At 43.5% G+C, this 26,044-nt stretch overlaps 1 protein-coding gene across 2 annotated transcripts in view; it reads left to right on the top strand.

The window, feature by feature from the left end:
• The window catches only part of HECTD4 (HECT domain E3 ubiquitin protein ligase 4), a gene marked incomplete at both ends in the record, with an annotated part of 174,075 nt that overhangs the window by 36,092 nt on the left and 111,939 nt on the right, over positions 1 to 26,044 (top strand). For both annotated transcript variants that reach the window (XM_080717667.1, XM_080717666.1), the window contains 6 exons: positions 11,438 to 11,955; positions 16,992 to 17,081; positions 18,641 to 18,771; positions 19,829 to 19,937; positions 20,554 to 20,692; positions 24,153 to 24,323. In XM_080717667.1, coding sequence (XP_080573793.1) covers positions 11,438 to 11,955; positions 16,992 to 17,081; positions 18,641 to 18,771; positions 19,829 to 19,937; positions 20,554 to 20,692; positions 24,153 to 24,323 — 1,158 coding nt within the window. The remainder of the gene's footprint in view (positions 1 to 11,437; positions 11,956 to 16,991; positions 17,082 to 18,640; positions 18,772 to 19,828; positions 19,938 to 20,553; positions 20,693 to 24,152; positions 24,324 to 26,044) is intronic.

The following is a 26,044-nucleotide window of genomic DNA, read 5'->3' as shown; positions in this document are numbered from 1 at the left end:
ATTAAAAAGATAGAAATGTAGAAAATAGGAGATCTTGTTTTAAAACAAAAAAATAAAATAGGTCTGGAATGTAACTCAGAGGTAGAATGCCCCTGGGTTCTATCTCCAGTACAAAAACAAAAACAAAACCTACAAAACCAAACGAAATAATGAGTTGGTTTTTCAACATCCCCCGATGCTGATTTTCCTTTTTGTAATATTATGAATTTATAGATTTAAACTTTTTTTTTTTTTGAAACAAGGTCTCATTATGTTGCTCAGGATGGTCTTGAACTCCTGGACTCAAGCTGTCCTCCTGCCTCAGCCTCCTAAGTAGCTGGGAGTATGGGCATATGCCACCATGCCTTGCTTAAACATATTTCCTAGCTGGGCATGGTGGCCCACGTTTGTAATCCCAGTACTTGGAAGGCTGAGATAGGAGGATCCCAGGTTCAAGGACAGACTCAACACCATAGTGAGACTCTCAGCGACCTAGTGAGACCCTCTTTCAAGCTAAAAAATAAAATAGGATTGGAAGTGTGGCTTAGAGTTCTGCCCAGTCCCCTGGGTTCAATCTCCAGCACCAAAAGCAAAAACAAAAACCATATTTGGCGTGTTTTTATCTATTGGAGTTATTGTTCTTATCAAAGTGGACTAGACTTTTTCAAAAAGAAAATATATACATATATACAAATGGCCAATAGGCCTGTGAAAAGACGCTCGACGTCACTAACCATCAGGGAGCTGTAAATCGAAAGCACTTTGCATTGCACACTCACGCGGGCAGCTGTAATTAGGAAAACAGTAACGAGAGTTAGGGTGTGAAGACATTAGAAGTCTTCTATATTGCTGGTGGGAATGTACAATGGCACAGTTATCTCTGAGAACAGTGTGGCAGCTCTTGTCAGTGATAATCATAGTTCCTGTAAGACTCAGTACTTCTGCGCCTGCGTATGTACATGGCGGATGAACACGCGTGTATGCAACTTATACACGAATGTTCACAGCAGCAGCATGGTAGCCGAAAAGTGGAAAAGACCCAGTGTCTCTTACTGATAAATGGATAAAATATGGGCTATCCAAACAATGAACTATTATTCCACTAAACAAAAAGTAAGCACTGACATGCGATGTGGATGTACCTTGAGAACGTTATGCCAAGTGAGCCTTTTACTCCAGTCACAAACCACCTCATAGTGTGATTCCATTTACGTGAAATGTGAAGAATGAACAACTGAGATAGAAATTAGATTAGGGGTTTCCTAAGGCTGGGCATTTGGGCAAATGGAGACTGACGCTCATGCGTGCTGGGTTTTCTGGGGGCTGATGAAAGTGTTCCAAAATGGGAGTATGTACATGAAGCCTTTGAATTATACACTTTTTCTGTGTATGTGCCTGATCCTGGGGATTGAACCCAGGGACATTCTACCTCCAAACTACGACCCAGCCCTTTTAATATGTTTGCTTTGAAACAGATTGCCCATGGCCTTACTCAGCTGCCAAGGCTGGTGTTGAACCTGCAATCTGTTCTCAGCCTTTCAAGTACTGAGATTATAGGCATGTAGCACCCGGGGAATTGTATACTTTTTTTTTTTTTTTCTGTACTGGGGATGGAACTCAGGGGCACTGTACCTCTGAGCTACACCCCCGGCCCTATTTATTTATTTTTTATTATTTATGTTTTTGGTGGTACTGGGGTTCCTGGAAACCCTTCTACCTCCGGGCTACACTCCCAGACTTTTTTTTTTTTTTTTTTGGTGGTACTGGGGGTGGAACCCAGAGGCTTTCTACCTCTGGGCTATACTCCCAGACCTATTTTCTATTTTATTTGGAAACAGGGTCTCACTAAGTTGCTAAAAGCCTCACTAAGTAGCTGAGGCTGGCTTCAAACCCGTGCGATCCTCCTGTCTCAGCCTCCTAAACGCGGGGATTATAAGCATGCGCCACCACGCCCGGCCCCAGACCTATATTATACTTTTTATTTGGAAACAGAGTTTCTTAAGCCTGTGAGGCTGGCTTGGAACCTGCGATCCTCCTGTCTCAGCCTCCCAAGCACAGAGATTACAAGCGTTCGTCACCACGCCCAGCTTAGTCTTTTATTTTTGAAACAGGGTCTCACTGAGTTACAACGGGCCTCCCTAAGTAGCTGAGGCTGTCGGTGAACCACGATCCTTTGATCTCCGCTTCCTGAATGTGGGATTACAAGCATGTGCCACCACGCCTGGCTGAATTGTATACTTTTTAATGGATGTATTTTATAGTATGTAAATTATATTCAGTAATAAAATTATTATTACAGTAAACCTTTATTATAAAGATATTGTTATTATTTTAAAGACTACAGCTGGGTATGGTGGCACGTGCTTGTAATCCCAGTATTTGGGAGGCTGAGACAGGGGGATCGCGGGTTCAGAGCCATCCTCAGCAACTTAGTGAGGCTCTCAGCAACCTAGTGATGAGAGAGAGAGAGAGAGAGAGAGAGAGAAGAGGAGAGGAGAGGAGAGGAGAGGAGAGGAGAGGAGAGGAGAGGAGAGGAGAGGAGGCTGAGACAGGATCACAGGTTTGAGGACAGCCTCAGCAAGTAGTGAGATTGTCATCAATTTAGCGAGACCCTGTTTCAAAATTAAAATAGGGCTGGGGGACTAGGTGTAGCTTGGAGGTAGAATGCCCCTGGTTCAATCCCTAGTAGCACTGAATGAATGAATGAATGAAATGAAATAGCTCTGGGAGTATAGAATGTCGCTGGGTATGATCCCCAGTACCACACATATACCCCCCCAAAAAAAGAGACTACATGGAATTACCCAGGGAGCCTGCTTAAATGGAGTTCCAGGTCCCCATCCTAGAGTTCTCAGACAATCTTTATTAATTTTGTGGTACTGGGGATGGAACCCAGGGGCCAAGCTACACCCCCTGCCCTATTTTTTATTCTTTATTGTGAAACACTCTCACTGAGTTGCAAAGGGCCTCCCTAAGCAGCCGAGGCTGTCCGCAAACCGCGATCCTCCTGTCTCAGCCTCCCAAATGCTGGGATTACAAGCGTGCCCACCACACCCAGCCCAGATAATCTTTAGAAGTGGATCTTCATATAAAGAAAGCATGTGCAAGGAATCCAGTGCACGCTGTAAATTATTATTAAAATTCTTAACTGTGCTCTGCATCCCAGTAACTTCCTGTTTCTGCTTCTGGAGTAATAGAGAATGGCTCTTCCACTTCCATATCATAGCCCTTGAGTTTTATGAAGCAGCTCCCCCTTCTGGCTTGTTTCTTTTGTAGGCCACGTATCCCCAACTCTTTAACCATTTCTCCTGTGACGTGATTTCCCATTAATAAAATCCTGGTCTTCTGAACACGCTCTTTTGTCTGTTAATGACTTCTTAAAACAAGGTACTTAGAACTCAGCAAGATAGTCCACTTAGAGTTTGACCATCACAGAATATAAACGGGGTTATTGCCTCTCTTGCTCCTAACACTAGAATTCTGCTGCATTTTAAGATTGCTTTAGCATTTTAAACCAGCGTTGGCTCAAGCGAAGCTTGTTCTTAATTCTAACGCCATTTATCTCACCTAGCCCGTCCTGCTTTTCTCTCAACAAGCCTTACTTCCATAGGGTGGTCTGGAACAATTCCTTTCCTTGTTGGTGAGCTGGTCTAAAATACAGAAGCATCTTTCTGTCCTAATGATCAGCCATTCACCTTTTCCTGAACACTGCCTATATGTATGTTCCCTCCTTCTTCATAACAGCTGGGTTAAATGAGGGCAGCTGTTACCCTCATCCTACAGCTTAGAAACACATACTGGAAGAGCTTAAGTCAAATGCCTTAGGGAGTCATTTGGTAGAGTCTAGTGTAGAACCAAGTTCTCCTGCCTTCATGGCTGTTCATTGCATTTACCTGTGGATGAATGCAGAAAGGAAAAAAAGAAAGGAAGGGAGGGAGGGAAGGAGGGGAAAGATAGCTATGCATATAGGTATGCCTGTGGATCAATGCAGGGAGGGAGGGAAGAAGGGAAGAAAAGGACACCTAGACTCCATACTCAGCCTGAACTAACTGGACTAAGGTAGAGTCAGCTTGGTAGGACCCACTTGTTAGTTTAAAAGTTAGTTAAGGAGCCAGGCGTGGTGGCGCACGCTTGTAATCCCAGGATTTGGGAGGCTTGAGACAGGAGGATCGCGGTTCGAGGACAGCCTAAACTACTTACTGAAGCCTCCCCCGTAACTTAATGAGACTCTGTTTCAAAATAAAGAATAAAAAAATAGGACCAGGGGTTAAGCTTGGAGGTAGAATGCCCCTGGGTTCCATCCCCAGTACAGGGGGAAAAAAAAGTTAAAGTGCTCTACCACTGATTCACATTCCAGCCCCTTAAAGCAATTAAAAGATTCATCCAGGGTAGAGACCTGCTACCTAACTCATTCTGATGACAGAGTATCTCATGCCTGAAACCTCAGCTACTCAGGAGGCATACTTCAGGACAACCAAAAGTTCAAGGCCAGCCTGGGCAACTTAGTGAAACTCCATCTAGCTGGGCGTGGTGGCCACGCTTGTAATCCCAGATTTTGGGAGGCTGAGACAGGAGGATTATGCAGGTTCAAAGCCAGCCTCAGCTACTTAGTGAGGCTCTCAGCAACTTAGTGAGACCCTGTTTCCAAAAAGGAGTAGGGATGAGCTCAGTGGTAGAGTGCTTGTCTAGCATGTGCAGGGCCCTGGATTCAATCCTTGGTACCTTAAAAAAAATCACAGTAATATTCTTTTATTTTCTGGTTTGTTTTGTGTATGGTACTGGAGACTGAAACCAGTGGTATTCTATCTCCAAACTACACTTCCATCCCTTTATTTATTTATTTGTTTGTTTGTTTGTTTGTTTTTGCAGTACTGGGGATGGAACCTAGGGGCCTTCTACCTTCAAGCTATACCCCCAGCCCTATTTTTTATTCTTTATTTTGAAACAGAGTCTCACTAAGTAGCTGAGACTGTCCGTGAACTGCGATCCTCCTGTTTTAGCCTCCCAAATGCTGGGATTACAAGCGTGCGCCACCTGGGTCCCTTTTTTAATTATTTTTTTGAAACATGATCTCACCAAGTTGCTCAGGGCCTCATTAAATTGCTCAGGCAGGCCTTGAACCTGTGATCTTCCTGTCTTAGCCACCCCAAGTATTGGGATTATAGGTATGCTCTAATCCACTACACCTGGCTTCATGCAAAAAGAATTTAAGTAGCGGCTTCACAGTTCTGTCAGTACTACTATCAGTAGCAGGTGAATGATGCCCTGGGATCCAGCAAGGGCTGGGAAAAGTTGCACAGAGCTTAGCCAAAGCTCCACGAACAATTCAGCAACAGGTCAGGATCCATTCCAGCTTTGGCACCAAGCTAGGGGCTAATAAAACGCATGAATGACTATGTGGAATTTAATTTGGTTATCAGCTAGGTTAAAGACCCTCTTTTACAAGAGTAGATTTTGAAAATGAGTTTGAATGAACACATTTCCAGGGTTGGAGAAGGCCTAACTTAATTGGTAAGCGTTCCACTCTTGATTTAGACTTTACTCTAGGGGTAGAATCCCACCCTTCCAGTCAGGATCCACTCGTTCATATGCTTCACAGATCTTTCTGGTCTTCATTTGACTTGCCATGTGCCATTCAATTTGGCCATGATGACCATCCTCAGAGTGTGAACAATGGAAGAAAAATCCATCGATGGGCGTAAGAATCCAAGCCAACGTTTCTGAACATTTCCAAATTCTGCCTTACTTTAAAGCTTTATATTGAGGTTAGAAGACTGGCCAGTTGATCTTTGAAATAATCCAAGTATAAATTCTTTTTAAGCTGACAGGCTCATATAATGAATTGGTTCATGTACCATATTAGGGAACATAGCAATATGATGCATCCTGTTGTCACTTGAGTGGCCCCGACGTTTAGCTCAGTCTCTGTCTCTGTCACTGTGCTTCTCTCTCAAGTCGAGGGGCTGGCCTTGCTGCCCAGCTTGGCCTCACGGGCGCTCTTCTTGCCTCAGGTTCCCCAGTAGCTGGGATTGCAGGTGTGCGCCACCACACCTGGCTTAAGGTTTTCTTTCTTTTTGGAGATTCAAGTCTTAAATTATATTTTGTTTGTTTGTTTATTTATTTATTTATTTAATTATTTATTTATTTATTTATTGCGGGTCTAGGGATGGAACCCAGAGGCATTCAACCTCCAAGCTACACCCCCTGCCCTATTTTTATTCTTTATTTTGAAACAGGGTCTCACAGAGGGCCTCACTAAGTAGCTGAGGCTGTCTGTGAACTGTGATCCTCCTGTCTCAGCCTCCTGAATGTTAGGATTATAAGCGTGCGCCACCATGCCCGGCTAAGTCGTTAATTTTAGTTAACAGTCCCTAATATCTACGTTATTTGAGATAAACTGCTGCCAAAGCACAACAGATGGTATTTAGGAAAAACAGTTCTCAAGGTACTTGTGGTTATTCTTTGTTAGAAATGTCCCCTACATTTTAAATATATCAATTATGTCAACATTTGTTTAACCACAAGTTATTTAAAGATAGCATTTGCCTGTAAAAAGTATCAGCTTTGAGCCAGATATGGTAGCACATGCTTATAATCCCCGCGCTTGGGAGGCTGAGACAGGAGGATCACACAGGTTCAAAGCCAGCCCCAGCTACTTAGTGAGGCTCTCAGCAACTTAGTGAGACCCTGTTTCCAAATAAAATACAAAATAGGTCTGGGAGTGTAACCCGGAGGTAGAAAAGCCCCCGAGTCCCACCCTCAGTACCACGCACGCAAAAAAAGCTATCAGCTTTATCTACAGTTGCCTTTCTTATATAAACTGACTGTCATCGCTCCACTTTTCATCAATGTACTATTATTTACTGCATCGCAGCCTCACAGCATAATGAAGTTCAGAGTGATAGGGACAGACGTGCACACAGCAGTTGGTTAGTTTCCCCGGCTCGCATCCCGCGCTCTCCTTCCCCAGACACGGAGCTGAGGTTAGCGTTGAGAATCTCACATATTCCATAGGCCTATGGAGGCATTTCCTTCGTTTCTTCTCCTTCCCCACCACTACCTCCCCCACACCACTGCACCGCTCCACCGGGTTTCTCTCCCCCTTCATCTGGGTCCCTCTTGTGTCCTGATCGCTCCCTAGGTCCACAAGTGAGAAAAAACACGACTCTTCACTTCCTGTGACTGGCTCCGCTCAGCGCAAGAAGACCCGCAGCAACTTAGTGACTCCATTTGTCTAAGCAGTAAAAAGCAACATCCATATTTTTATTGCTGTAAATACTACTGAAATCTCAAAATCTAACAAGCAAGTATATAGAGTTCTAACGAAAGAACTCTATAATTGAGGCCGGCCACACTCCTGTCTTTAGCCTCTCAAGTACTAGGATTACAAGTATGGAGCCACATCTGGCTTTATACTACGTTTTATTGTTGCATAGTATAGTTACTTATTTTTATTTTTCGAGATTCAGTCTCGCCCATGTTGTAGAGACTGGCCCTGAACTCCTGGGCTCGTGATCCTTCTGCCTCAGCCCTTCACCCTCACCGCCATAGCTAAGATTACAGGCCTGTACCACCATGCCCAGCCGATAAAGTTAATGCATTATATAACATTTTATTTCGATGTGTTATCATCTAATTAAATATTTCCCTTTTGCAAATCGCAATTACTTCCACCCTCTTCACTGTTACACATAAACCGCAGCAGCCCCGAGTCTGACTTCTCGCTCATTGTCAGTCTCGCTATTGCCTTTCCATGTCCACAAAACATTCGCTGCCACTTCAAACACCTCTCTGTATGCTCATCGTCGCACCCATACTTCCTTGAAATACATGTTGGCATTTTATATCCTAGCTGGCCGGTGCGTGTTCTCCAGGATTTCCCAGATAGAAAATGGAAGCAAATTACTTAAAACGATCCCATCCTCAATAACTTTTTTTTCCCCAGCACTGAGAATTGAACCCAGGGGCATTCTACTTTGAAGCTACACTCCCAGTCCTATTTTTTAATTATTATTATTTGTTTTGAAGCTGGGTCTCACTAGTTGTGGAGGGCCTCACTAGTTTGCTGAGGCTGGCTGCGAACCTGCGATTCTCCTGTCTCTGCCATTCAAGTACGGTGATTACAAGCATGCACCCATACACCTGGCTTCAATAACTGTTTTTATATCAACTATTGGCCTCTTAGTCAAAGCCAGATTTGATGAGCAAATAATATATTGCCTACCTTCTATTACAGTTTCCAGAATGACTGTTGTTATCTTAGCTTAAAAATACATGTTATATATATGAAAAAATCACACTGAGGCTGCAAGTTACTTTGGAAGTCGCTCCCTTAATCAGAATGACTTCAGCATTTATCACTAAAGTACAGCTAGTGGTCCTTCTGCTTAAGGATTTTCTTTAAATATCTTTCCCCTATTTTAAAGAGAAAAAATATTAATTTTCTAATGACATTTTGGTCAGGAGCAGTACTGAGAGCAGTAGTTTTATATAAGGATCTCAGATAAGCCATTCAATATTCATAAGTACCAGAATAGATCCCTGATAGCTGACTTACTAAAACCCAAAGGTTTGATGTCCTTATAAAACGATTTCAGGATGTGACCTTCAAACTTCAGAATTCTCAACAGTTCCTAGCTTCCATCAGGGGCCAGTGAAATGAGTAATGCTGAGTAGCCTAATGGCTTTCTGGAAGCATGGTGTGCTCTAGATCCCGCTAAATCAATAGACATAACAGTCATTTAAGTGTGTACATTATGTAATATTTGGTTAATTATATTACAGTTCCAATCCTTTCAGAATGTCTGTCTTGCAAGTGGAGTGCTAAAAATATAACTGAAGTACTTGTAAAAATAGGATTGTCAGAACGATGCAGAATGCATTTTATAGTTTTCATTAGGAAATCGTTACTATTTGAAGTCAGCTATAGATTCTGCCATACACATAATTTCATGTCCCATGAAACACCACATCTGAGGAGCACTTGTTTGAGATTAATATTAAAAATAAATAGTTGATGCCAGGCGTGGCATCTCACGCTTTTAATCCCAGCATTCGGGAGGCTGAGACCGGAGGATGGCAGTTCACAGACTATTTAGTGAGGCCCTCCGCAACTTAGTGAGACCCTGTTTCAAAATAAAGAATAAAAAATAGGGCTGGGAGCCGGGTGTGGTGGTGCACACTTGTAATCCCAGCATTAGGGAGGCTGAGACCAGAAGATGACGGTTCACAGACAGCCTCAGCTACTTAGTGAGGGCCTCCGCAACCAAGTGAAACCCTGTTTCAAAATAAAGAATAAAAAATAGGGTAGGGAGTGTAGCTTAGGGGTTGAATGCCCCTGGCTTCCATCCCCAGATACCGCCCCCCCACACACACACCAAAAATAGGGCTGGGGGTGTACCTCGGAGGTAGAGTGGCCCTGGCTTCCATCCCCAGTATGAATGAATGAATCAGTGAATATGTACATAAATGGCTCGATTTAATGTTGCTGGGTTCTCTGCGAGTTTTTATTGAATAAAAGTCTATATTGAATTTTTTAGTAGTTGCTCCAGATAGCATAAGTAGATGACCAGTGGACCTTGTGTAAAATGCATGGGAACACATGTGTTCTTTTTTTCGTGTGTGTGTGGTACTGGGAGTGGAATCCAGAGGCTTTTCTACCTCCGGGCTATACTCCCAGACCTATTGTATACTTTATTTGGAAACAGGGTCTCACTAAGTTGCGGAGGGCCTCACTAAGTAGCTGAGCTGTGTAAGAACCGCCATCCTCCTGTCTCAGCCTCCTGAATGCTGAGATTACAAGCGTGCACCACCATGCTTGGCTTTAGAAAGATTTTAATGCTACAAAATTTCTTAATTATTTAGACATTCATATTGGAAGGTGATCAGATTTTAAATTTTGTGATTATTTTCCATATCACTTAAAAACATTTCAATATTCCTGGTGTCTTCATCTTTTTTTAACTGTACTAGGGATTGAACCCAGGGGTATTCTACCTCTGAGCTATACCTTCAGGCTTTATTTTTTATTCTTTATTTTGAAGCAGGATCTCACTAAGTTGCAGAGGGCCCTCACTAAGTAGCTGAGGTTGGCCACAGACCTGTGATCCTCCTGTCTCAGCCTCCCAAGTGCCTTTATTGATTATAGTGGTGGAGAATGGTTACTGATTTTGGGGGGGGGAAGGTGGTGATGGAAACAAAGAAAAAAGCCATTGTAACTTACCAGATTATCACTCTCCTAAGTGTACAATGTCCCTAGTTCTTATTTTCCTTCTTTCTTTCTTTCTTTCTTTCTTTTTCCCCCAGTGGCACTAGAGATTGAACCCAGGAGCATTCTACCTCTGAGTTACACCCCCAGCCCTGTGTTTTATTATTTTTTTTTTTTTTGATGGTACTGGGGGTGGAACTCAGAGGCTTTCTACCTCCAGGCTATACTCCCAGACCTATTTTTTTATTTTATTTGGAAACAGGGTCTCACAAAGTTGCTGAGAGCCTCACTAAGTAGCTGAGGCTGGCTTCGAACTCCTGTGATCCTCCTGTCTCAGCCTCCCAAGCGCCGGGATTACAAGCGTGCCCACCACGCCCGACGCTAATGTACCCTTTTGAAACTGGTTTCCTGCTGGGTGCTGTGATCCGTGCCAATGCTTCAGTGGCAGAAACAGGAGAATCAGGTTTGAGGTGAGCCTCAGCAACTTAGTTAGATCCTGTTCCAAGATAAAAAATAAAAAAAGAGCTGGGGGTGCCAGCCACAGTGGCACACACCTGTAATTTCAGTACTAGGGAGGCTGAGACGGCAGGATAGCAAGTTGGAGGCCAGTTTCAGCAGCTTGGCAAGACTCTATTTCAAATAAAAAAATAAAAACATCTGGGGGCGTAGCTCAGCAGTAGAGTGCCCCAGGGTTCAATCCCTAGTTTCTCTCCCCCTTTAAAAAGACTTATCCTTCTACTTTTAAAATAAGTTACTTGGTTAGTTTCATAATTATGTTCTTTTATGATTTGAGTTCTTTCAAGTACGTTTAATGCCAGTGAGTTATTTAGTTTGGTTTGGGTTGGTTTGATGCTGGGGCTTGATCACAGGGTCTTTCTACTTCTGAGCTACAACTTCAGCCCTGTTTTATATTTTATTTTGAGACAGTGTCTTAGTTACTGAGGCTGGCTGCAAACCTTTGGTCCTCCTATCTCAGCCTCCCAAGTATTGGGGTTACAGGAGTGTGCCACCATACCCAGCTTCTAATCCCAATTTTAATATAGAAACATTCGTAGAAAAGCTGGAGGTGGGGGGAGGAAAGTAGGGAAATCTACCAGCAAAGAACTGGTTTTGCAGTACATGTTTTCTATTTAGTTGCAATTAAAATAATTGAATGCTGACTACCTTTAGATATCATTAAACATATTTACTAACCTGGATGACTTTGGTGAAAGCAGTACATACCTCCTTCTCTACTGTCTTTTCCTTTAGATTTTAACATTCGAGACCAAGAACCCAACGGAATTAGCAGAACGCTTGCGCTCTGTTTGTGGGAACCAGAGCAACGCCTATGCCCGCCTGCTCGAGTACCGCCTGAACGCCTTGCGAGGACTGTGGAATGCCCAGCGCCAGCTGGCCTTGGAGGAGCAGCACGAGAGGGAGAGTTCGGGCGATGAGGAGACGCTGGCCCTGCTCAAGCGCCAGGGCCTGTTGCAGCAACCCGAGCAGGCGCCCTTCACGTCCCGGATGGGGCTCCTGCTGGTCTTCCCCCTCATCCAGTCCCAGAGCAGAACAGACCCCGCTCTCTGTAACATAACTGCTGAGGTGCTATTGAACTGCCTTCGAGACTGCCAGCCTCTGAGCTTGACCAAGGAGCCCGCCGACTGTCTCAATGGAATTGAAGCTCTGCTGTGCTCTTGGCTAGAAGAGACTTCTGACACAGGCCGCCACATCCCACATAAACAAAAAGAAAATGCTGCCGCCGCCCTGGTGGCATTGGCATGTGCCAGGTAAGAAAACAACGTGCCAGCTGGTGACCTTGTGACCCCTGCCCCAGCCCTGGATAGTGAGCCCGAGGCCGTACCTGATGGAAGTCAGTGTTCGGACGCCCTTGTTTTCTGTGCTGAATCCCGCCGCCGCACAGTGCGTGTGATGCTTCTGCCCAAACGGGGCAGGCATCTGAGCTGGAGCCCAGTTCAGGCTTTCTCTTTCTGCTGTTCCGTGATAACAGTTTAGACTGGAGAATCAACCCTTGCTGTACCTGTTCACTCCTTAGATGGTTAGTGTTCTACATCAAGTAGTCAGCAGAGGGCATTTTTTTGTTTTTGTTTTTTGTTTCTTGAACTGGGAATTAAACCCAGGAACATTCTACCTTTGAGCTACACCCCTAGCCCAGTTTTATTTTTTATTTTGAAAAAGGGTCTTGCTCAATTGCTGAGGCTGTCCTCGAACCTGTGATCTTCATGTCTCAGTCTCCTAAGTACTAGGATTACAGGTATGCGCCTCCAGGTTGGCTAAGAGAGGGTGTTATATTTGTACTTGTCTGAGGAGGATGGTCATATATTTTGTAGAGCTTTTAACTTCTTCGTGACTGTCTATAAAGAGTACATTAGCCAGTTAGTGGGTTATTTCTCCCCTCGACTCTGTCAACAGTGTGAGTCACAAATTATATTTCTGGAGCCCAGTTCTTGCCTTCATCAGTTTAACTGAAAGATCTCTCAGTAAATATTAAGAGTCAAGATGGATGTGGTGGCACATGCCTGTAACCCGAACAACTTGAGAGGCTGAGGCAGGAGGATTACAGTTTTGAGCCAGCCTTATTAGCAAGGCTGTCAAGCCAGATGTGGTGGCACACACTACTAGTAATCCCAATATTTGGGAGACTGAGACAGAAGGATCACAGATTCCAAGCCAGCCTCAGCAACTTAGTGAGGCTCTCAACAACTTAGTGAGACTGTGTCCAAATAAAAAATAAAATAGGTCTGGGAGTGTAGCCTGGAGGTAGAAGGTCCCTGGGTTCCAACTCCAGTACCGCCACCACCATTACCACCACCACAACACAACAAAACAAAAAATTAGAAAGACTGTCTAAAAGTGAAACGAAAAGAGCTGGGGAAAGCCAGGTGTGGTGGCACACGTGTGGAATCCTAATACTTGGGAGACTGAGACAGGAGGATTGCAGGTTCGTGGCCAGCCTCATCAACTTAGTGAGACCTTCCGCAACTTAGTGAGACCCTGTTTCAAAATAAAGAATAAAACAGGGCTGGGAGTGTAGCTCGAGGGAGAATGCCCCTGAGTTCAATCCCTAGAAAAATAAAATAAAGATAATATAAGTAAAAAGTGTTGGGGATGTAGCTCAGGGGTAGGGTGCTTATCTAGCATGTGCAAGACTTTGGATTTGATCACAAAAAATTTTTTTTGTGGGGAGGCAGGTCTGGGGATGGAACCCAGGGGCATTAGACCTCTGAGCTCCACCCCCTGCCCTAATTTTTTTTATTCTTTATTTTGAAAACAGGTCTCACTGAGTTGCCTAGGGCCTTACTTAGTAGCTGAGGCTGTCCGTGAACTGCGATCCTCCAGTCTCAGCCTCCCGAATGCTGGGATGACAAGCTTGCTCCGCCATGCCCGGCTACAAAAAAATTAATAAGTGTCTTTTAAGTGCAGGTTGATGTCACTGAATCACCCTTTGGAGTTGCTTTTCTTAGAATTTATACATTTTTCAATGCAGCAAAGTGTTTAATTGATAAATATTTGTGAGGAATAAGTTCCTTCACCTGCTGGGCATGGTTGCACATGTCTGTAATCCTAGTATACGGGAGGTTGAGACAGGAGGAACACAAATTCAAGGCCTCAGCAATGTAGCAAGACCCTGTTTCAAAATTAAAAATAGCCGGGCGTGGTGGCGCACGCTTGTAATCCCCGCGCTTGGGAAGCGGAGAGAGGAGGATCGCGCAGGTTCGAAGCCAGCTGCGCTGGCGTAAGAGACCCTGTTTCCAAAAATAAAATAGGTCTGGGAGTGTAGCCCAGAGGTAGAAGGGCTTCCAGGAACCCCAGAACCACCAAAATAAATAAATAAATAAATAAATAAATAAATAAATAAATAAATAAATAAATAATAGGGCTGGGGGTATAGTTTGGAGGTAGAATGCCAGAAAAATGATCCAGAAATACATGTAAAAGAAGCAGGTATGGTGGCACATGCCCTTAAACCCAGTACTTGGGAGGCTAAGACAGAAGGATGACAGGTTTGAGGTTAGCCTCAGCAAGTAGTGAGACTCATCAACCCAGTGAGATACTGTCTCGGAATAAAAATAAAATAGGGCTGAGGGTGTAGTTTGGAGGTAGAATGCCCCTAGGTTGAATTCCCAATACTACAAAAAGCTAAACAAAACAAAGAAAAAGTTTTTTTGTTTTTTTTGTTTTGTTTTGTTTTGTTTTTGGTTGTTTGTATGTGTGGTGCTGGGGATAGAACCCAGGGGCCTTCTACCTCCAGGCTACACCCCCAGACCTACTTTATTCTTATATTTGGATCAGGGTCTCACTAAGTTGTGAGAGCCTCACTAAATTGCCGAGGCTGGCTTTGAACCTGCGATTCTCCTATCTCAACCTCGCAAAGTACTGGGATTACAAGAGTGCACCACCATGCCTGACTGAAAATGGGATATTTTGATAGAGAGTGAGTGGAGGTGGGGCAGAAAGAGCTAGAAACCCCAGGAAGGGCCTTACTGGAGAGGTAGCTCCTAACGGAGGACCAGGTGTTAAGAAAGAGCTCCCACACAGAACCAGCCGCAGAGTCCCACTGGAGGGAGGCAGGCAGTGGCCCGGCGCCCATGCTCACTGTGTGCTGTGGTCTCCGAGGAGCGGACGGCAGAGAGAGCAGTCACCGGAACGCAGTGTAGAAGGAGGGGGGCAGGAGACGAGGCTAGCAAGACCCAGATGGTATAGGAGCTTGAAGCCATAGAAGGAAGTTAAACTTACCCTTCAAATCCGATGGAGGCTGACAGGTCACAACTCACTACAGTCAAGTACTGGCTCTAAATTTTGCAAATGGTGCCAAATATGATGGTGCACACAGGTAACCCCAGCAACTCAGGAGGCTGAGGCAGGAGGGTGGTAAGTTCGAGACTGGTGTGGGCAATTTAATGAGATCTTATCTCAAAATAAAAAATCAAAGCCAGACGTGGTGGAACACGCGTGTAATCCCAGCATTCGGGAGGCAGAGGCCAGAGGATCGCGGTTCACAGACGGCCTCAGCTACTTAGTGAGGCCCTCCACAACTTAGTGAGACCCTGTTTCAAAATAAAGAATAAAAAATAGGGCAGGGGGTGGGGTGTAACTCAGAGGTAGAATGCTCCTGGGTTCCATCCCCAGACCTGCAAAAAAAAAAAAAAAAAAAATTGAAAGGGCTGGGGACATAACTCTGTGATAAAACACCCTCTTTTTCAGCCCCCAGCACTGCAAAAATAAGTAAATAAGTAAATCCATCTATTTACTTTCCAAATGTTGGCCTCCCCTTCCTTTGTGTGACTGTCACCATTCCCCAGCAGGGTAACCCTTTGGTGAAAGAAAGAAGCACAAGTCTGTAGGAGTTGGGTGAGGGAGTAGGAGGGAGGGTGCAGCGCCCGAGCCCATGGGTCCTGGCTCCAGAGGGTGCTGCTGGTGTGCGCTGCCCCTGCCTTCTGCTTGCTTTGGTTTTTGTTTGGACATTAGAGAAAGTGAAAGGAGCCATTAAGCAGAGGCTCGAGGGCTGCTTGGTCCAGCCTTAGGTATCCTGTTTCTCTGGGGCTTTCGGTACCCGATACCTAGCAACTCAAGCATTGGCTGAGGGAATCAGGCAGCGAGCTGAAGCAGCCCATCTGATCGAGGGATCGTTTCGTTGGGGAAGTTTCTTGTGGTGATTTATACTTGGTACGTGGCCAGGCAAGTCTTGTGCAGCTTAAAAGCACCTTCTTAGATCCCGCTGACCACGTTACAGACTTACCAGAGCCTCAAGCATTGGGAGCCCCAAAGAAATTGGCTGGTAATGAGCCCTGCAGGGATAACCATTATACGCCTCACCGCAAGGGGGTGCGGGAGAAACACCTCTCGGCACAAAGTATTAATTATTTGAATGCATTCTTGTTAGTCATATTGAATGTGAAAGGAGTTCAGCAAGTGTTATGCAAGTTGGATGAACTTAACGACGACATGAAAAGTCACCTGGAAATACCATTCGCTTTTAAATATAACCTCATCCTACGAGATCTTTCCCCTAGACTAGAGGGTGGCACAGTATCCAAGCGTGACACCCTTGAGTTCTTTGTGCTTGAGTCTTGTGTTTTGAACTTCTGTGTTCGAGGGAAATTGTTTGCCTTTCTAAACGCAAGGAGAACATCCTCATAATTGACATGGTCCCACTCATGATGACGTGGTTTTTTTTTGGTACTGGGGATGGAGCCCAGGGACATTCTACCTCCAAGCTACACCCTCAGCTCTAATTTAATTCTTTTTTTTATTTTTTTTATTTTTTGGAAACAGGGTTTCACTGATTTGCAAAGGGCCTCACTAAGTAGCTGAGGCTATTCGTGAGCCAGGATTCATCTGTCTCAGCCTCCCAAATGCTGGGATTACAAGTGTGTGCCACCACACCTGGTTCTTCATGGTAATGTTTTGTATGAGCCAATGGTGATAAGAAAGAATCGGGCATATTATGTATAACATCTTTTTGTGTGTGTGTGGTACTAGGGATGGAACCCAGGGGCATTTTACCTCAGAGCGACACCCCCAGCCCTAAGTTTTTATTCTTTATTTTTGAAACAGGGTTTCACTAAGTTGCAGTGAGCCTCACTAAGTAGTTGAGGCGGTCCGCGAACTGCAATCCTCCAGTCTCCGCCTCACAAATGCTGGGATTACATGCATGCGCCACCATGCCTGGCTTGTATAACACATCTTCTGATTGGCAGAAGCAAATGGATGGGAACATTATGGAATTAACCATGTGGTTAATAAAATTAATACAAACTACCTACAACTTTGGTGATTTTCTTTTCCTTCCTTTGATTTTTAGGGGTTCATTGAAAACTTTTGTCCACACAGTCCATCTGTTGCAGAAACAGACTGATCTAGGGTCCCTCCCTGTTGCTGATGTACTATATAGGTAAGTTGTCACTTAAGATTCTGATCCACCCTCCAAACACGGCAAGTCTGTGATTAAAGGCTCTTATAATAAGTAGATTGCTAAACACTTACCAATTTATTTACATAAATAAACAATATATACATATGTGTGTATGTGTATTTTTTATGGTATTGGGAATTGAATCCAGAGGCATTTTACCGCTGAGCTACACCCCCAGCCCTATTTTTATTTCAAAATAGGGTCAGCTGGGCGTGGTGGTGCACGCTTGTAATCCCAGTATTTGGGAGGCTGAGACCAGAGGATCATGGTTTGTGGACAGCCTCAGCTACTTAGTGAGGCTCTTTGCAACTCAGTGAACCCTGTTTCAAAATAAAGAATAAAAAATAGGGCAGGGGTGTAGCTCAGAGGTCAAATGCGCCTGGGTTCCATCCCCAGACCTGGAAAAAAAAAATAGGGTCTTGCTAAGTAAATTTGAGTTTTGCTACTTGTTGATGCTGTCCTTGAATATGTGATCCTCTTGTCTCAGCCTCCCAGTACTGGAATTACAGGCCTGTGCCACCATGCCCGGCTGTGATGTATATTTATATTTTTTATTTTTTGCAGTACTGGGGATTGAATTTAGGGGTATTCTACTTCTGAGCGATACCCTCAGCCCTATTTTTTATTCTTTATTTTGAAACAGGGTCTCACTAAGTTGCGGGGGGCCTCATAAATTGCTGAGGCTCCCTACAAACGTGCAATCCTCCTGTCTCAGCCTCCCAAGTACTGGGATCACAAGCGTGCGCCACTACGTCTGGCCCCCTAGCCTGATTTTTATTCTTTATTTTGAAACAGGGTCTCACTAAGTTGTAGAGGGCCTCACAAGTTGCTGAGGCTGGCCACAAATATGCGATCCTCCTGACTCTGCCTCCCAAGTACTTGGATTACAAACGTGCCCTACCATGCCCTGCTGGTAATTTTTTTAATTTAAAAATATACCATAGGTCAGGCGTGGTGGCACACACCTGTAATCCCAACATTCCGGAGGTGGGGACTAGAGGATCACGGTTCGAGAACAGCCTCAGCTACTTAGCGAGGCTCTTCACAATTCAGTGAGACCCTGTTTCAAATATAAAAAGACTAGCTGGGCATGGTGGCGCACGCTTGTAATCCCAGCATTCGGGAGGCTGAGACCCGAGGATTGTGATTCGCGGACAGCTTCAGCTACTTAGTGAGGCCCTCTGCAGCTTAGTGAGACCCGGTTTCAAACATAAACAGTAAAAAATAGGGCAGGGGGTGTAGCTTGGAGGTCAAATGCCCCTGGGTTCCATCCCCAGACCCGCAAAATAAATAAATAAATAAAAATAAAAATAAAAATAAAAGACTAAAAACCAGGGCTGGGGGTGTAGCTCGGAGGTACAATGCCCCTGGGTTCTATCCCCAGTACCGCAAAAAAACAAAAACAAAAACCGATTATCTTCAGATATATATTTGTGTAAAACTGCTTTAGTTTCTGCTGTTTGAGCTGGTAGATAGCATGTACTTTCTTGCTGAAATAGTCTCTAGTGTCTTTGCCAATCTCCTTCTTTCCCTCACAGGCTATTGCTTTTGGAAGGGGGACCTGGATCCCCTTCCTGTTTGCTTGGGGGCAAACACATAGTATCTTGGGGATATGAAGACATGTTACCTGCACCGGATAGCAACCCTGGCTCCAGTTCTGAAAATAAAGGTAATAGAAGGGTTTTTGTCCTGTTGTTACTATTAAGATGCAAAAAAAAAAATAAAAAAAATGTTTTTAGATAATTGTTGCAAATGCTCTGGATATAATTCTGTGTTCCTTTAACTAAGCTCAAGTCCCATACAGTATGTCCATTGTTTGCTTTATCAGTCAAAGTGTAAAAGTTGATACTCAGTGAGGTAAGAAAGTGGATAGTTTTATTATAGCGAGGAAAGGGATCGTCCATACACTGCTGCCAAGGTGGCATGAGTTACTTGGCATTTGAGTTTGGATATGGAAGTTGAAGCTTTGGGTCGGCCAATAGAGTATGTCTTGTGTTACGATACTTAAATTCCCTTAGTAATTTACTATGTGTATTGATGAATCCTCCTGTTCTAAAAGCAAAATTAAAAAACGAGAAGGTTCACCGGAGCATGATTTGTTAACCTCTCCAATGCAGTAGGCTGCTCAAGGCTCTCAAGAACTCATGCCTTTCTTACTGTGCGGTCATTTGTGTCCTCTGAGTTATTTCAGATTAGAGGTAGGAATGTTTAAATTTGACTCACTACACTTGGCAGGCTGAACTAGGTTCCCTTCTAATAACTATCTGCCCTTTTACCCTAATTTTGGGCCCTGTTCCCACTTGTTTTTTTTTTTTTTTTTTGTAGGTGGGTACTGGGAATGGAGCCCAGGGGCATTCTACCTCTGAGCTATACCCCCAGCTCTGTTTTTTATTCTTTATTTTGAAACAGGGGCTCACTGAGTTGCAGAGGGCCTCACTAAGTAGCTGAGGCTGGCCTTGAACTGCGATCCTCCTCTTTCAGCCTCCCATATGCTGGTATTACAAGTGTGCACCACCACGCCTGGTTTCCCACTTGTTTTTTTAAATGTTTGGTTTTGAGGGTTCAAGCCATCTACCCTGAAAAGTTATATTGAAGCACTTGTTTTGTAAAGTAGGAGATTTATCTTTTGCTCAATTTCCTAATGAGTTTTTCAATAGAAAAAGCACGTATTTTATTTTAGTAGAAAAACCATATGTATATGTATAATTGTGAAAACACACTTTCAGATGCTGACCTGGGACGCTGTCTCACCGCAGACGGTCTTTACCTGTACACAACTAACTCAGTTGGAAGAGGAGTAAGCAAATTGGGGTCTGGATTACATGGTACTCTCAGGTCAGTTGCATGGAACTTGCTGAATGATTTGGCTGGCACATTTTCCTCTTACATAAGCCTCTGGGAAGAAGAGAAGGGGCTTTGTCTGAATTTCCAATAACTACTAAGTAAATAACTACTAACGGAATAATTCAAATGATCCCAGTCTCTTCTTATTGCTGTTTCCCCACATTTTGTTCTGTGAATGAATTTTACCTTTGTTTTGACCCTGAAGAGTTTGGTAGCCCAATGATCATGATTTCCACTGTGTTCAGTACCTTTTTAATAAGATCAGTGACTTCTCCATGTTGACAAGTGAACATTTTTCTAAGAAAGTCTTTTTGATCTTAGATCTGACATTATATTAGCAATGATTTTGAGATGTAACATCTATGAATCCCTGCCCAAAGAAACCAATTTGAGGGCCGCTTGTCTACTTAGTGAGACCTTTCCCCTAATTTCTTTACTTCCCTAACTCGTCGTGGAAAATTTGCCCTAATTTGTTGGTCCCAACATTAATATAGTATGAGCTCTGTCCAGATGTTATACCTGACTACAGGGTATTGCTTATATCTGTTCTGCTCTGGTGGGCGCAGACATAGCCTGGCAGTTCCACCGTGACTCTCTTTCTTTACAGAGGGTTTGTGTACTGCCGGAACGAGGAGCTGGAGCCAGGATGGGTGGCTTTTGGCAGTGGCAGTCTTCTTCACCGGCCTGTGTCTTTCGATAATAAACCTCACTCCCTTTTCCAGGTCATTGACCAGAACACTCTTCAGGTAAACAGAAAACTACGGCATTGTCTTTTGCTTGTTAGAGATAGGGAAGTTCCTGTCTTCAGTGGAAGGAATAATAATACAGTTGATATGTTTTCTTCCCATAGTGGCCTTTTAATTGTTATTTGGTCTTTTGTTTGTTTTCTGGTGGTGCTAGGGATTAGACCCAGCGGTGTTTCTTCTCTGAGCTATACCCCCAGCCCTATATTATTTTATTTTATTTTGAAACAGGGTCTTCCTGAATTTCCGAGGCTGGCTTCAAACCTGTGATTCTCCTGCCTCAACCTCCAAAGTATTGGGTGGGGTTACAGATGTGTGCCATCATGCCAGACTGCCAACAACATACTGTGTGTGTGTGTGTGTGTGTGTGTGTGTTTGCATGTGCGCACATGTACGTGGGCACATGAGCGTGCATGCACATGCTTGGATTGAACCCAGGGCTTTGTTCATACTAAGCCCACACTCTGTCTCTAAGTTATAGCTGTAAATAACATAAATAACAAACTTTTTTTTTGTGTGTGATGGTGGTAGTGGGGCTGGAACCCAGGGGCATTCTACCTCTAATCTATACCCCCAGCCCTGTTTTATTTTTTGTAACAGGGTCTCACTAAGTTGCTGAGGGCCTTGCTATATTGTTGAGGTTGACCTGGAACCTGTGATTCTCCTGTCTCAGCCTCCCAACTGCTGGGATTACAAGTGTGAGCCACCACACCTGGCTTTGCAAAACCTTTTTGACATTATCCAAGAAAGCACTGCCGCAGCTGCTAAGTAGCTAGGTGTACTGGGTGCAATTTAGATTTGACATATATCATTTAGTAGCTGTCACCTTTCTAGACTTCTGGCACTACAGGTTCAAAGTGTGATTGTAGCCGCTAAATGAGTTTTTATGCTTGAGGCAGACAGAACAAGTTTAAAAAAAGTTCATGAGTTGAGGGGTCATAAATTGGCTTGGAAAAACAGGTGACTCACCAACGCGAAGGAGTGACTAAAAACCATTCTTACTGTAACCTGGAAGGCATTTAGCCTTCCCTAATGATTTCTATTTTGGGGGTTTCAGCTCTTTTATTCCTGGATTTAAAAAATAATTAAGAATGATAATAGCTGGGCGTGGTGGTGCACACTTGTAATCCCAGCATTCGGGAGGCTGAGACAGGAGGATCACAGTTCGTGGACAGCCTCAGCTACTTAGTGAGACCCTCCGCAACTTAGTGAGACCCAGTTTCAAATAAATAATAAAAAATAGAGGAGGGGTGTAGCTCGGAAGTCAAATGTCTCTGAGTTCCATCCCCAGACCCACACACACACAAAAAAAAAAGAATAGTAATAATTAAAAATAATAATCTAGTCAGCATTTTTTGTTGTTGGTTTTTTTGGGGGGAGGGGAACTGAAAGTTAAACCCAGGGGCATTTTACATCTGAGCTGTATCTTCAGCCCTATTTTCTATCTTTTATTCTTTTTTTTTTTTTTAGTGGTGGTATTGGGGTTCCTGGAAGCCCTTCTACCTCCGGGCTACACTCCCAGACCTATTTTTACATTTTTATTTGGAAACAGGGTCTCCTAAGCCAGCGTGTGCGGCTGGCTTCGAACCTGCGTGATCCTCCTGTCTCTGCCTCCCAAGCGCGGGGATTACAAGCGTGCGCCACCACGCCCGGCTTTCATTCTTTATTTTAAAACAGTGTCTCAATAAGTTGCAGAGGGCCTTACTAAGTAGGTGAGGCTGGCCAAGAACCTGTGATCCTCCTGTTTCAGCCTCCCAGGCATTAAGATTAGAAGCCTGTGGCACCACATTGACTTGTTTCTATTTTACTGCCCATTTTATGAACTTTTATATTTTTGCCATGAATTTTTTTTTTTTTCTATTTTTGGTGGTACTGGGGGTGGAACCCCGAGGCTTTCTACCTCCGGGCTATACTCCCAGACCTACTTTATGTGTTATTTGGAAACAGGGTCTCACTGAGTTGCTGAGAGCCTCACTAAGTAGCTGAGGCTGGCTTCGAACCTGCATGATCCACTTGTCTCAGCCTCCCAAGTACTGGGATTACAAGCGTGCACCACCACACTTGGCCATAAAATTTTTATATATTATTCTTAGAGATTAAAGAATAGCTCCATACACACACACACAAAGAATAATTTTATTTTGACCAGAAAGCCCAATTAATTCTCATTTTGGACTTAACAGCATTAATAGTGGGCTGACATACTTAAGCAGAAATTTAAGAGGAGATACAAATGGCCAATAGATACATGAAAAAAATGTTCAGCCTCATTAGCAGTCAGGGAGATGCAAATCAAAACTCCACTGAGATTCTATCTAATCCCAATTAGAATGGCAATCATAAAAAAGTAAAATAACAAGAAATCTTGGTGAGGCGGTGGGGAAACAGGCACTCTTGTACATTGTTGGTGGGGTTGCATACTAGTCTAGCCACTGTGGACATCAGTGTGGAAAGTCCTTAGAAAACTGGGAATGGATCCGCCATATCATATGGCCATACCAGTACTGGTTATCTTTCCAAAGGGGTTGAAACCAGAGAACTACAGTACCATGTTCATAGCAGCACAAGTCACAATAGCCAAACAATGGAACCAATCTAGGTGTCCACGGGGAGTGGATTGCAAAATTATGGGAAATATACACAATGGAATTCTACTCACAATAAAGAAACATGAAATGACATCATTTGCAAGCAAATGGAAGGACCTGGAGAACATTATGTTAAGTGATTTTAGCCAATCACAGAGAGTGGAGGGTCATATGTTTTCTTTAATATGTGCAGGATAGGGAGGAATTGGGATAGAAGAGGGACTCCAGATGATGAGGAGAAACCTCAGAGTAGCCAGGGAGGAGATAAAAGTGTAGGGATGGAAGAAGACTTAGGTTCCTTAATAGAAATACTACCATAGACTATTGGGTACTTATTGGGAGGGAAATGGGGGGGCACTAAGAGCGTGAACATTGTCAACATGATTTACATTATGACACACTATAATGCACGAATAAAAGCACAAAAATAAAATAATACGTTATACTTTACAATGTTTTATTTTATTGGTGCATTGTAGTCATACATCTTAATGAAGTACAAGATGGTAGAGGCACACATGCACACATCATTCATTTAGCCCTTCCCTCTTCCCACCCCATTCCCTCCTTGATGACTCAAAACAAACAAAATACTCAAAACTGTCAACAACAACTCGGGAACAAACACCTCTCAGCATCTAGGGACACCAGTAGATTACAGATGATCACTGCAGGAAATTTCAGTGGCACAATCCTCACCAATGGCCCTCTGCCTTTGGCCTTTTAAAGTTCTTTGCTTAAATTAAAGTGTATTTGTAAACATGAAGCATGCTCAGAACAACAATAAAAATCTTTAATACTTAAAAAAAGTTTTTTTTTAAATAAAAAGAAGTTTTATGTCGCTCCAATGAAGATTTCCCCCTTTTTGGGTCCAGGTGTGCCAGACGGTACCCATGCCAGCCAATCACCTCCCCATGGGCAGCACTATGAGCACCGTGCACCTCTCCTCCGACGGTACTTACTTCTACTGGATCTGGTCTCCCGCCAGTCTGAATGAGAAAACACCAAAGGGACATTCTGTCTTCATGGACATTTTTGAACTTGTGGTAAGTTTAGCTTTCTCGTTGTATGTCTTTGCAGAAACATTTCTATTTACTTCCTTTTTATACTGACGGATGAAGAACCCAAGATCCTGGTAGAATGCACAGTGTATTCACCATTTCCCTAACACTGGTTTTCTTCTTGAATGTCTGTTATGGTTTTTCCATTTGGGGTTGTCTGGTGTAAACAGAGCCAAGCTTTGTGAAGGTTCATCGGGAGAAACAGGAAATCACGTCATTGGATGTGTTGACAGTGGGCGTTTTCAGTAGAAATGCTCATGGGTGTTAGGAGTGCAGATCTACACTGCAGGAGCAAGAATGGCTCTATGGATGGAAATTGGGAGTCTCCGTGAGAGGCGACAAGTAGGCTTGTGAGAAGGCGTTCATCCACTAGGTTGACCAAAAAATATATGTAATATAAAATTCTTTAGATTGGCTAAATATATAAATAGTTTTCGAAGCCAGGTGAGGGCACATAGGAAATATATGTTTCCATTCTCTCTTTTTTGTGTACATTGAAATTTTCCAGCCGGGCGTGGTGGCGCACGCTTGTCATCCCAGCATTCGGGAGGCTGAGACCTGGAGGACCGCAGTTCGCGGACAGCCTCAGCTACTTAGTGAGGTCCTCTGCAACTCAGTGAGACCCGGTTTCAAAAAAAAAAAAAAATAAAAAAGAAAAGAAAAGAAATTTTCCCCTGACCAAAAGAGACAGAGAGATCAGAAAACCAGGATCAACAACAAATAAGAAAAGCCTCCAATGTGAAAATTAAAAAGGAAAAAGAAAAAGGAAGAGAATGGCTAGAGCAAGACTTAACACTACTCTGAAGTATAAGACGATACTGTATTCATCAAACAGAACAGAGCGCCACACACACAAAAACTATCAAAGAATGAGAGAGAGGCCTCTTAGAAATTAAAACGATGTTTATCCAAAGTTAAAAATTGCTAAAAGGGTTACAGCGGGGTGTGGTGGCACACACCTCTAAACCCAGTACTTAGGAGGCTGAAACAGGAGGATTGCAGGTTTGAGGTCAGCTTCAGCAATTTGGCAAGGCTCTCAGCAACCTATTTCAACCTATTTGAAACCTTGTTTCAAAATTAAAAATTAAAAAAATTGGGCTGGGATTGTAACTCAGAGGTAGAATGCCTCCCTGTGCTCAACCTCTAATACTACCATAAAATACATAAATAAATAAATAAGAGTTAACTTTATCTCCCAGAAAGCAGGACAAATAAAAAATAAGTATGAGAGAGAAATAGAGAAGACATAATGGAATAATCTATCAGTCATCTTGCTAATAGGAGTTCCAGAAAGAAAACAGAGAAAATAAAGAAGAAAACATGGTCAAAAAAGAATAAAAGAAAAACTTTAGACTAAATGATATTGATATCTAGCTTAAAATATATCTGTTGGAGCTGACATGGTGGCGCACACTTATAATCCCAGAACTTGTGGGGCTGAGGCAGGAGGACCACGGGTTCACAGCCAGCCTCAGCTACTTAGTAAAGACACTCAACATCTTAGTGAGACCTTGTTTTAATATAAAGAATAAAAATAGGGCTGAGAGTGTAGCTTGCAGGTAGAATCCCCCTGGGTTCCATCCCCAGTACCACAAAAAAAAAAAAAAAAAAGAAAGAGAGAGAGAGAGAGAAAGGAAGGAAGGAAGAAAGAAAGAAATCTTTTGGCTGAGTGGTGGCACATGCTTGTAATGCCAGCACTTGGGAGG

The sequence above is a fragment of the Muscardinus avellanarius genome (genome assembly GCF_963383645.1).
Source record: "Muscardinus avellanarius genome assembly, chromosome: 21".
Lineage (NCBI taxonomy): Eukaryota > Metazoa > Chordata > Mammalia > Rodentia > Gliridae > Muscardinus > Muscardinus avellanarius.
The sequence above is the reverse complement of the archived record's forward strand: the minus strand, read 5'-3'. Positions and strand labels throughout refer to the sequence as shown.